This window comes from Parasteatoda tepidariorum, chromosome 9, assembly GCF_043381705.1.
Source record: "Parasteatoda tepidariorum isolate YZ-2023 chromosome 9, CAS_Ptep_4.0, whole genome shotgun sequence".
NCBI classification, from domain to species: domain Eukaryota; kingdom Metazoa; phylum Arthropoda; class Arachnida; order Araneae; family Theridiidae; genus Parasteatoda; species Parasteatoda tepidariorum.
This window is the reverse complement of record NC_092212.1, coordinates 3334157-3346859: the sequence shown is the minus strand read 5'-3', so window position 1 is coordinate 3346859 and position 12703 is coordinate 3334157. Positions and strand designations below refer to the sequence as shown.

The following is a 12703-nucleotide window of genomic DNA, read 5'->3' as shown; positions in this document are numbered from 1 at the left end:
ATATTTATTTGCTGCCCGGAGCAAGTTGGCATCTCTGTGTGTATAAATAAAATTATTTTTGTGTATTCTATATTGCATTAATTTCTTCAAACCATTTATGTAACAATAATAATGTACTCTTATTATGTGTTTCTAATAATCTTGGCTTCGCCGGTCACCCCCATGGCATTCAACGTGTTAATTAACTTTACATAATATTACTAAACAATCCGGCGGAAAGCATGAACTAATTTTAACAAGGTGTTAATTTCTATTTTCATTTTTTTAAAGTGCTTTTTTCATTGGGTGTTTTTAAAAACTGCTTAATTTTCCCTTTTTCAAAATGAGATTTTTCCTTTGTCATTTCAATTTTAGCTTCGAATTATGAATAAAAACACAGTTCTCATAGTTCTATTCAATGTTTTCACAATTAATTCAACCCTAATCTATTTCGGCGTATTGTCAGTCCGTAGCGTATGAAAACACCATTCGTTTTACATAATTCCAATTTTCATGATTTTCGACAACTTTAGAAAAAAAAAAAATGCCAAAAGATTTTTTTTGACATGACAGTTAAAACAAGATAAAACCATCAATCAATAATCAAAGTTTGAATTTTATTCTAATAGACATTAATGGCAAAATGTTTGGGATCTTTTAATTGAGTAGATTTAAATTTTTATGTCTCAATCTGTTTATCTTTCAGAAATAAAAAATAATGGCGTAACAATCTAAAACTTCAAAACAAGTTATAAACTTGTTTTGATGTTTTAGATTATTACACAATATTTAACTTTCTTATTAGAAGCAAATCATGCATTTTTATATAGTACTCAGGAATAACGGTTTAAAATATTTTTGGAAATACTTTGGGTTTTATCATGTTACTGCTTTCTATAAATTTACAGCTACTTATTACACACTGAAATATTTTACAAATTTATTTAATTCCTCAAGATTTTTGGCAATAGTTTTGTAATGCATTTCAGTTCAAATTTTATTTTCTGACACTTCTATTCTTAGGGTTTTACTTCATTCCTATAAGCAGATGCGTTACCAGTAGAACTGAATTTCTTGAATTCTGTTAATTTTGAAGGCTAGTGTGGGTCTTCTATTTAGGTACCTCAAGTATCCTCTATTAGGTACTTTAGGTTACTATTATTCTATTTAGGTACCCCCCCCCCCGGCGAAAAGCACTATATCTTTCACGTGCAATATTTCCCTTGTCCACACTCAATTCTTTTCTTTTAGAATGCCTCATTCTCCTCATAGAGTATCAGCCTAGGCAAAATATTATTAATAAAAGGACATGCTTTCTTTCCCTTGCTTGTAGCCATATCACACACACACCTTCCTGTACCTACCTATAAAGCTCTACCCTCAATGTATGGTCTAATTCTAGGTGGGAGAAAAAACGACTTTTTGATTTAAAGAATGGAGCGCCCCGGGTTCGAATCCCAGCAGAGGCTGGTTGATCTGAATTCTGCAACAAACTCGCACGGACCACAGTGCTGATGTAAAATGTTCCCAGTGAGTAGGTGGATTATGGGTTAGAGTTCCCTTGCTGTCAGGATAACCCTGGGAGGTTTTTCTGGTTTTCCTCTTCATGTAACGAAAATACGGTTAAGTTTCATCAAAGAGCCCTCCACAGAGATAAATTTCCCACAATACTTTATCCTGGTGTCCCTTAAATTTTGGATTGGGTTCAAAATTACAAGGCTACGGAGTTGATCACTAGTAGTCGTAAATACAAAAAATTGAGCTTTATGTTCCTTAAAATCCAAAATATCTTACAGTTCAACAAAAATCATAAAACAGGGCCCAGAGCTTTATGTTCCTGTTGTGGACGGAGATTCTCTGGGGGTGAAGGGTTTCGTTTATTGAGCTAATTAAAAAAAGATTTTCCAGAATGACTATTTTTACCTTAGCCACAACTATTTAATTACATTCTTCACAACTCTTTTTACATATAAACTACAAGAATAAGAAATCAAAACACATTAAAATAACTATATGGACAGCTTAACCACTATAATGTAAAAATAAAACTTTTATTACCAATTTTTACACTCAATAGTATTAAAAAAACTGATGTCATTTTAGGTAAACTTCAGTAAAAATTTTCTTAACGCTTCTCAGAAGAGTAAGAATTTTCAGTAGAATGAACTTGATTGTGAAAAGTTAGAATATTCTTTCGCATAGTTTCGTTAGAATATTCTTTTTCTTCATATACTATAAGAATAATGTTTCTCCCCAGTATGAATATGATTGTGCACAGACAGTACACTTTCCATAGATTCTTCTTTTTTTTTTTTTTTACATTTGGGACAAGAATAAGGTTTTTTACCAGAACGAGTGCGACTGTGTATAGTCTAATTATGTTTCTGAGAAAAACTATTATTACATAGACTACAAGAAAAAGGTTTCTCACCAGTATGAACATGCCTATGTCTGAACAGATCATGCCCCGATAAAAAACTTTTATTACACAAGTAACAAGAATAAGGCTTTTCACCAGTGTGTTCAAATGTGATGAGTCAAAATTATCTTCAGAAAAAATTTCTTATAACAGATATACTACAAGAATAAGGCTTCTCCCCTGTATGAGTGCGACTGTTCAGTTAAATTCTTCCTTTTTGAATAACTCTTATTACATACACTACAGGATCAAGGTTTTTCACCTGTATGAACACGACTGTGTCTGGATAAATGCTGTCCTGTGCAAAGGTGTTCAATTAATTTTGGTTTTGTTGAAAAACTCTTATTACATGCATTGCAAGAATAAGGCATCTTCCCAGTACGGACACGTCAGTGCACAGTTAATGTCGTCCCCGTTGAAAAACTTTTATTACATGTGACAAGAATAAGGCTTTTCACTAGTATGTATGAGAAAGTGTTTAGTTAAACTTGTTTTGGTTGCAAAATTCTTATTACATTAGATCCTCCGCATTGGCGAAAGTTTTTGCTCCAAAATGATGGGCGAGTCAGCCTCTCTCTCTAATTCAGACACTCTAACCAGAATGAGTGCAACTTTGATGACGTGTTAGATTTGACTTCGTTGGAAAACTTTTATTACACACACCACAAGAATAAGGTTTCTCCCCAGTATGAACCCGGCTGTGAACAGACAGTGTACTTTCACGTGGAAAACTTTTATTACATATGTCACAAGAATAAGGCTTTTCACCAGTGTGTATGCGAAAGTGACGAGTTAAAATTGACTTACTTAAAAATATCTTATTACATATATCACAAGAATATGGTTTCTCTCCTGTATGAGCGCGACTGTGTAAAGTCAGTGATGATTTACTAACAAAACTCTTATTACATTCACTGCAAGAATACGGTGTTTCACCAGTATGAACACGTCTGTGCTCAGTCAATGTTGTCCCCCGTGAAAAACTTTTATTGCATATTTCACAAGAATAAGGCTTTTCACCAGTATGAGTGCGACTGTGCTCAGTTAGATGCGACTTCTGTGAAAAACTTTTGTTACATGCATTACAAGAAAAAGATTTCTTCCCAGTATGAACCAGGCTGTGCCGAGAGAGTATAGTGTAACATGAAAAACTTTTATTACATATACCACAAGAATATGGTTTCTCTCCAGTATGATTGAGAATGTGTAAAGTCAGACTTGACTTTCTTGAAAAACTCTTATTACATTCACTGCAAGAATAAGGTTTTTCACCAGTAAGAGCATACCTGTGTGTAGACAATATTCTCTTTCGCGAAAAACTTTTATTATATAGGTCACAAGAATAAGGCTTTTCACTACTATGTGTGCTATTGTGTTGATTTAAATTCATTTTCATTGAAAATTTCTTATTACATACATTATAAGAATAAGGTTTCTCTAAAGTATGAGTGTGATTGTGTCCAGTAAGATGTTCTTTCTATGAAAAAACTATACTACATACTCAAAAAGATGTTATCTATATGAGTTTTGGGCATGTTTTTTTTTTAAAAGTCATACTGACTGCGACCTAATAACTTTTATATAGCTTGATTATGTTATTGAACATATTTATATGAGCTGTAATGATAAGGATATATAAGTGTGTACTGACTTATATTTCAGTTTCTATTAATGTTTTAAACGTTTTTGGTTTAGATGACCATTTAGACCTAGAATTTTTTTTTTTTTACAAAAGCTGCAACGGTAATTTTACAAGAATTGAGTAACTGATTGATTGAGTAACTGATGAAAGTGAAAATTACAACATATTACATTAAAATACCCTAAAAGAAGTATTTTAATTATTATCAATAACTAAGCATAATAAGTATTTAACCTATTATCAATACACATAAGTTATACAATGGATTGAATGAATAACAATTAAACATCATATTTAAATACCACACAATATGATAGTCTTTAGGCAATGTAAACCCCTTTCTTCAACTTTTCACGGTGGCAGTAGAAACTAGTTTAAAGAATCTAAGGTAAACATCTAGTGTCATGAAATACTGGCTACTGTATCCAACTTAAGAAAAACAAATCTGAAAAAATAAATAAATAAAATTAATAAACTAATAAATAAAATATGTGTCTTGATATAATGTATAGAATATTTTAAACTTGAATAAATACTTTTTATTGCTGTTAAAATAAAAATTCAAATTTTGTCAACTTTTACAGTGTACAAATTATATGAAAGATATCACCTTCAACGATTTTTTGCTCTAAAAATAAGATATAATAATTGCGGTCCCCTTTGCAAAAAAATAACTCAAATCACGTACCTATTACTTTATTCCCATGAACACAGGCAAATTTAATAACACACACCCAACCTATTCTTTTTGCTGTCACATTATTTAAAAATCACATATCACGATTTAAAAATCATATGTTTTGATTTTTCTTGCAAATTATAAGTTACAAACCATAATTCGTATTAACCCAACCTTAAAATTGTACATTTCATTTCGCATTAACATTAACGAGATTTAAAATCACATATCGTGATTTGTGTTCAGGCGTTTAATAAATCATACGTTCATGCTCTTCTCGCAATTCAAGAATCATACACATAGACGATTTAAAAACCACATATCGCGATTCATATTCATATATTCTAAAAATCATACATTGTGAGCCTTCTCTTAATTTAAAAATTCGTCGTATTCATGTAATCGATTCGTATTCATGCATATTTTTCATTTTTGTAATTTAAAAAATCACACATAGCAATTCATATTCAAAAGCATTCTAAAAATATCACAACTCTATTTTTATTCATGCGATTTAAAAATCAGGAAAGGAAGAACACTATCTAAGGCTTATTCCGAAACTGATTAAGTTATTTGCCCAAGTTTAATAGTACCCACAACAACACTTTCTGTCGAAAGACTTATTTTTCAGAATGAATTTGGCATGTTCAAAATTACAAAGGAGTCTTAAAACAAAATTATTAATTTTTCATTTAATGGCTCGAAAAAGCTATCTTATGATAAAATTGATAAAATTATCACAATATTTAAAAATTTGCAAATTGCAGGATAACCATTAAGAAATTATTTAAACCATTGTTTACCAACTAGGACCATTTTATATAATTTATTATTACATGCTGGGAGATGATTCTTATACATTTGAACTGCAAAAATATGCTATCAAGATAAGTTTTGTAAATTTTAATTAATTGTTAATATATAAATCTATTAACTGTAAATAGTAAGCGTCTTGTTAAAAAAAGTATTAGTCACAAAGAGTTGTAAACAAGTATATTAATATTTTTATTTATTTTTTCTTATAATTATTAAGGAAAATACTTCCCTCAAAATTAATGTTTTCTTTCTTTTTTTTCTCCCCTCTCTCAACCCCTGCCTTTTATATTATGTGGCCCTTTCAGCATGATCACCTCAGTAGTGGCATTCATACAGTGCCGGATTATTCATTAGGTCAGGGCTGGGGCCCCCTTAAAATAGAATTTTTGAAAAGTATTTAAAAAAATTAATAATGATTTTGAAAGAAAAAATCAATTTCAAATATATATTAATAAAATAAGATAATTTTTTTATATAATGTTAATCATATTTATTTATTAGGTACTTATTAAAATTTAATTTATTATTATTTATTTTTACTTTAAATATGCTTTCTTAAATGAAAAGATATATAAATACTTTTATATTTGAATAAATAAAAAATATACGAGAAAAAATAATAATCTAAGGGCTCCAAAATTTTGAATGGCCTAGGGCCCTGCGTACGCCTAATCCGGCTCTGCATTCACGCGGTAAAATTCATGAAATTATTCATATGCGGCTAAAAAAAAATTTTTTTAGAACTGTAACTTAAAACACTTCAAATAAAATTTTTTTAAAATTAACTAACAGTGCAATTTTTTTTGTATCTCAAATTAAAAGTTTTGTATGTAAATATTTAACATACAATGCATTGCTTAGACTTTAAATACTAAAACAACCATAACCTTTTTAATGAACTATATTACTTAAGCAGCATCATTTCTATTCACTTTTACTACTAAGACAGAGCTCATTCTAGGCAGAAAAAAGGGCGGGGTGGAAAAGTTAAAAAAAGGGCATTATTATTCTAAAAAGGCAATAATTTCTTTTTATGGGCTTTACACGTTCAATTAAATAACATTGTCAATTAGTAAAAGAATTTTTTTTTTTTTACTAAAAGTAGCAAAGTGATCAAATTAATTACCAATTTTTATTAATAAATTAACATATATATCGAGTTAATGAGCTAATTAGCTTACTAATTTATTTAAAATGCATGCATATATTAATAAAATAAAAAAATTTTATTTTTGAGTGTCTGTAGTTATGATTTAATAAATAATATGATTAATAATAATTATGATTTAATGATAGTGGAAGTAACTGCAAACTTTCAAAGACATGTACAACAAGGGGGTGTGATGGCTATTTTTCCTTTCCCATATAAATCTATGTATTGACAGCAATGACAAACTAAATAAAAAGAGTTAAAAATAACAAAAGTTTAAGAAATCCATTGTAGAGTTTGGGGAAAAAATAAAGAAGGGTTGAGGAAAGAAAGGGCAAAAAGGGTATGGAGTCTATTACATCAGAGCACTAATTTACTTCAGGGGCAACAGGGTGGATTCTTTTGACTAAAAGGGCAGCAGGGTGCTGCGCCCTGTTTACCCTGCCTAGAATGAGCTCAGTACTAAGATACTGTTTCATTTTTTTTTAATTCTTTTTCTTCAATCAATTGATACTTACAATATACAGAAGATAGTGTCATATTATAATCTTGTTGAAATGAATTAAATAAATATTTTCTATAAATATTCTATAATTTTTGCTCAAGGGTATATTTAAACTTAATAAATGCAAATCCCTTTTACTTGCCTATATTTTTAGTTATTTTTTTCATTTTTTTTTAAAATAATGGCAGGCACTAAACTTTCGTTCTTCGCCTTAGAAGATGCCGGAAGTGTTGCTCATTTACCGTTACCCAGTGGGCACCTGTGAACCAAAGTCACGGAGGCGAGCAACATTACCCATGCCACACTGCCACAAATACCCGTTCATATAGTGGGCCACATTCATACAACAGAAGACAACACAGAGAGTGAGAAACATCCATGCCCAGAGCAGGATTCGAACCCGCAGCCATTTGCTTCGCAGTCAGGCAAGCTAACCACCGGCCACCAGGCCGGCATATTTTTAGTTATAAAACAGCTAAAATATTATGGTATGAAAATATGTCTTTAATAACAAAAGAGCAAATTTAGCTCCAAATTCAAATATTGATGCTAATAAAATAAAATTATCGACATTCTTTGGCATCTGAAATCTTACCACAGGGACTAACATAGGGATTTATATATTCTTACCGGAGACTGTGACCATTTTTACCCGCCTAGTACCTCAAAAATTCACTCAAGTTTCAGTTCCTCGAGGACGCCATTTTATTTTTCCACAATATCATTTTTCATTTCCTTGCTTTCAATATTGATTAACATTTTTTTATTTTGTATTGATTCATGAACATTTTCAACTAGTTCTAAAACAAATTATGAAATGTTTCACTGTAATTAAAAATTTCAAATTTATAATTTTAAGAAAAGTTTTGTGAAAGTGTATAATAGACATTATTTAATTGAACAAAGAAGTTTTGCACATTTTTGACAATTTTTAAATAATTAAGTAAATAAAGAGTCCAATTTAAACACTGCTAATTAGAAATAATCAAAATATGACACTAACAGATGACAAATAAATACTTTGTTTTTATAAAGTCACATTTATTTGACACAGATTAACAAGTACAAGGAAATATATGCTACAGCATCAGTACCTGTTACTACTTACTACAACAGCCAAAGAGGTTTTAAACTTGCAAAACTAATTTTAAAAAATGTAAGGTTTACTCACACACGTTTAACTCTTCAAATGGGTCTTGCTCTGGGATAATTTTTAGAGTTCCTTGTTAATCACAGCCAAGAAGTCATTAAAACTTAGGGATCATTTTGATGTAGAAATCGACACGGAAAACAGAGCCTCCGAAATACAAATTTGAAATATAGAAAGCAGTAATCACATAATACTCTAGTGCAGTGACACCTAATGTTCTATTGATATTAAATTTTGTTAAAAGAATAATTATTATTCTGTCTCATTATTTTCACAATTAATTAATTGGTATTCCAAATATTTATTGTAAGTAAAAACAAAGAAATATTAGTAAGTAAAATTTAAAATATGTGTCGTTATTTTATCAGTACTTTTCACTTAGCTAGGAGCAAGTGAAAAGCCACCAAAAAATTTCACTTACTCCAACTTTTTTTAAAAAATATCTTATTTAGATTATTTTCGAAAAACATTAAAAATAAAAATAAAACAATTTAAAAAATTAAATAGAGTTTACACCCTACAAACCGAAAATTACAGTGGATTATCATATGGAAAATTATGAATTTTTATTTATGATGACACATAATTCAATTAACATCAATGGGACAGTGAGAAACACTTTTTGTCTGGGAAGATTTAACAAACTGCACAAATAACTAATCACATTTAAAATATTAGAATAAAAGAGCATGATTAATGTTCTTAAAATATACCGAATTATTTATACAGCATGAATATTATCCACTTAAATAACAAAGATGTTTCCTTCTTTTGCAGATTTTTCTTTCTCCAAATGATGTGGGTTTTTTTTTTATTTATTTAAAGATGGCGCAATAAAATAAGATTATCTTCAAGAAAATAAACTTAACTAATATTTTTATGAGTACACTTCACATCATTTTAGTCAAAATACGGGTGTTTTCAACATTATAAATCTAAGACACATTAATATGCTTAAATTTTTTGCATGAATCTGTTTACGTTTATTCTTAACTATTTCTACCCGCCCAACACTTTGAAGATTCATCTAAGTCTGAGGATTTTTGGTCATTTTAGGAATTGGAAACTGGGTGGAGTGCGCTTTGCGCTCGCTTTTGCGAAGAAAATTACCTTAAATTACATCAATCTTCTTGTAACCCCATATTGATTGTTAATCCGTACTGTGCCAAACTTACTCGCCAAAGTAAAGTTCTCTTTGGCGTTGTTTAAAGAAAAGCTTTTTTCAGAGGAAGACATTTTATGGATTTGGTTGCCAGGGATTTCATATTTTATCATGATGGAAGTTTTAATTGCAAGTAATTCTTATTAATTAAAGATTTATAACATTAGTGAATGTTTCAAAGAATGTTTTTAAAAAAAATTACATGAAATTTAAAAAAGATTGAATTTTATTACGCTTTAAAATTTCAATTACATAGTTCGTTTCTCTTTATATGTAAAGTTTATGTATTTTAAGAAAATCATAATCAAAAAAGATTTTCATTTACCGAAGTTTTCTCTGCTTCCTTAGAAATCCTTTGCTTGATTTGTCAATATGTGAAGCAGTTTAGTAATGAAATTTCTTTTATTTAAATTAGATGATTTATGTTTACTTCAGTGACATAATACAAAGGTACCTTTTTTCTAGAAAATATATTGTTAATTAATTATTATTTTTTGAAAGCTATTTCTACCCACCTTGGTAAACAAAGATTCATCTTTTTCCTTTTGGCTGGAACCCCTGAATTATACTATAGTATCCTAGTATAGTAGCCTTACTTTTGGCCAAGCTACCCGCCAACCACGTTGAAGATTCATCTGCGATTAAATTCAAAATGCGCCGGATCACGCTATTAGCCACACGTAGGAAGGGAGCTGTTTTGTATTTATGTTTTAAAATGTAAAACAAACAATATCTACCATGTTTTAAAACTATTATAGAGCAAATAGTTCAAATTAAAAACTAATGTTGTTCTTTGCATTTTATTGTTATAAAAACAAATATTTATGTACATAAAAAGAAACTTGAGTAACATACTAGTACAAGAGTTACGGTTTTGAATTTTTTTAGACAAACAATATCTCATGTTTTTAAACTGTTAACAAGCAAATCGTGTAGTCAAGAAAAGTATATAAATTGAAACTAACGAGAGAAAAAAATACGTAGTACACAAAAACAAATTTAAATAACATATAAGAGTTTTGGTTTTAAAATTCTAAATATTTTTTCAAAATTCTCGTCTCGATATAATCTATTTTTAACAAAAATATTAATTAAATTACTGATTAAATATTTAGCATAAATTAATTAATATAAATTTTTATCTGTAAGAGGACAGTATACATTTTTCAATGCAACTAAATTGACTCTAAATTCTTTCATTGTTGGTAATAGGGATTTGTTTACTTGATTGTATGGTCTTAATATAAACTTATCAATATAAAACAATTATAAAAAACAATTGGCTAGACAAAAATTATTGTTTTTTGAAAATCACCCTTATTAAGTTAATTTAGTTAAATTATACTATAATGAAAGCTAATTTTATTTATCTTCAATTGTTCGTAATTTTTTGTTTAAGCAACAATTATTTTACTTGAAGTGGCCCCACCCCTAAAAAACCCAGACTGATTTATTCGGGCCCACTTTAACGAACACTGCTGTCTGATTTTGATTGCCAGAACAATTTGACTACATTAGCTTTTTTATGTTAAATTTTTGTTTTAAAATTGTTTTCTAAAACCTTTTCTTTAATTTGTCTTCTTTTATAAGCTCACCGGACAAAAAATTAGTCGCCCTTAGATAAATCATGAAAAACATCATTTAATACCGTGTAACACCGCCTCTGGATTCGATAACCGCATGGATTCGGTTAGTAAGTGAGTCCACAAGGTTTTGCAGGTGCGTCGAATCCAGTATAAGCCACTCGATGAAGATTTGATCTCGCAAACGCACAAAATTGCTAGGATGCTGATTCCACGTGTCCCACAAATTTTCAATGGGGTTTAAGTCAGGTGATTTTGCCGGCCAGTCGAGATGTAATTGGAGGTCTAAATGTTCATAAAACCAGTCACATAGTCTTCCCGAACAAACTTTGCTGTTGCCATCTTGAAAAATAGGGGTATCGACAACGCACTCCTCATGAAGATGTTGACTGAAAAACGACATCTAATCATCCAGAATGCTCAAATAAACATGTTGGTTCATGTTAGTGGCCACCTCAGTGAGAAGGCTCAATCCATAATAAGAAAAACACCACCAAAACATGAATGACCCACATTCGGCTTGAGCTTGATCTTGCACACGGTCAGAAGGAAATGCTTCATCTGCTCTTCGTAGCACTCGACGACATGCGTTATTTGAATAAAGGTATAAACGTGATTTGTCAGACCATATTACATTCCCCTAGTCAGCAACTGTCCACGTCCGGTGACTTCTAGCCCACTGAAGTCGCGCAGCTTTATGTGCCATGCGTGAGCAATGACCTCTTACGAGATGTTCGACTCCAAATGTTCATTGAATTCAGCTCCCGTAGCAAAATTTTCTCACTAACAAGTTGGGATGGACCTTCATTAACTAACTGAAGCAATTCCTGTCGGGTTCGGAAGAGATTTTGATCCACAAGTCGTGAAACTCGTCTGTGGTCCTTTTCATGGAGGATCTTTTTCCAACCACAATTCTGACGTCGTCCTTCGTGACCACGTGTATTACACCATTGCTTGTAGACACGTTGAACAGTTCGCATCGAAACACCAACAAATCCAGCAACTTTATTCACCGTATGACCATGGGCACAGGCACGCAGTTGAGCACATCACTTGAACACTGCGTCATCTTACGAAACCTAACGATTCATCGATGCTTGCGCACTAGGGTGACTAGTTTTTTATCCGGTGAGCTATTAAACTATAGGAATGACAAATATTACAACTTGAAAATGGTATGTATTGTAAACCAATTCTTTTCTATTTAATGCATGATTATTTTTCTATTGTTTTCAAAAACAAAATCATGATTATTGTATATAGATTTATTGTCATCTATCATTACATACATATTTATTAGTAGTTATTCTAATGTTTTATGACTCTACTTTTTAGAGTAACATTTCAGAATATATTTTTACTTTTTGGAACATATTTAGTTCTGAACTTGTTATCTCGAAATCTCAAAAGCTTATATATATGCATATGCATATATTCTTCTTGTTCTTGTTTATTTACGTCGCACTAGAGCTGCGCAGTGGGCTATTGGCGACGGTCTGGGAAACATCCCTGAGGATGATCCGAAGACATGCCATCACAATTTTGATCCTCTGCAGAGGGGATGGCATCCCCGCTTCGGTAGCCCGACGACCTGCACGCGAAGTCGAGCACTTTACGG

General features: G+C 30.7%; 3 protein-coding genes and 1 non-coding gene across 4 annotated transcripts in view; 2 read left to right on the top strand and 2 right to left on the bottom strand.

The window, feature by feature from the left end:
* Nucleotides 1-12703, top strand: part of LOC122269433 (zinc finger protein 271) — a 249420-nt gene that overhangs the window by 211849 nt on the left and 24868 nt on the right. The window lies entirely within an intron of this gene.
* On the bottom strand, nucleotides 2991-3788 carry LOC139424805 (zinc finger protein ZFP2-like). Its single transcript, XM_071185306.1, has one exon. It carries the CDS (start codon nucleotides 3786-3788, stop codon nucleotides 2991-2993), a length of 798 nt encoding a protein of 265 aa, XP_071041407.1.
* Nucleotides 4207-9464, bottom strand: LOC107436180 (uncharacterized). Its single transcript, XR_011637635.1, has 2 exons — nucleotides 9054-9464; nucleotides 4207-4485 (listed from the first exon to the last, which is right to left on the bottom strand). It is a non-coding gene; the product is annotated as an uncharacterized protein (transcript).
* Nucleotides 11590-12703, top strand: part of LOC107457535 (gastrula zinc finger protein XlCGF52.1-like) — a 6245-nt gene continuing 5131 nt past the window's right edge. The window contains exon 1 of the mRNA XM_071185303.1: nucleotides 11590-11689. Coding sequence (XP_071041404.1) covers nucleotides 11590-11689 — 100 coding nt within the window. The remainder of the gene's footprint in view (nucleotides 11690-12703) is intronic.

What these genes read in the sequence shown, in the direction of transcription:
- LOC139424805 (XM_071185306.1), bottom strand. Translation starts at nt 3,788, where the DNA reads ATGAATTTAAATCAACACAATAGCACACATAGTAGTGAAAAGCCTTAT.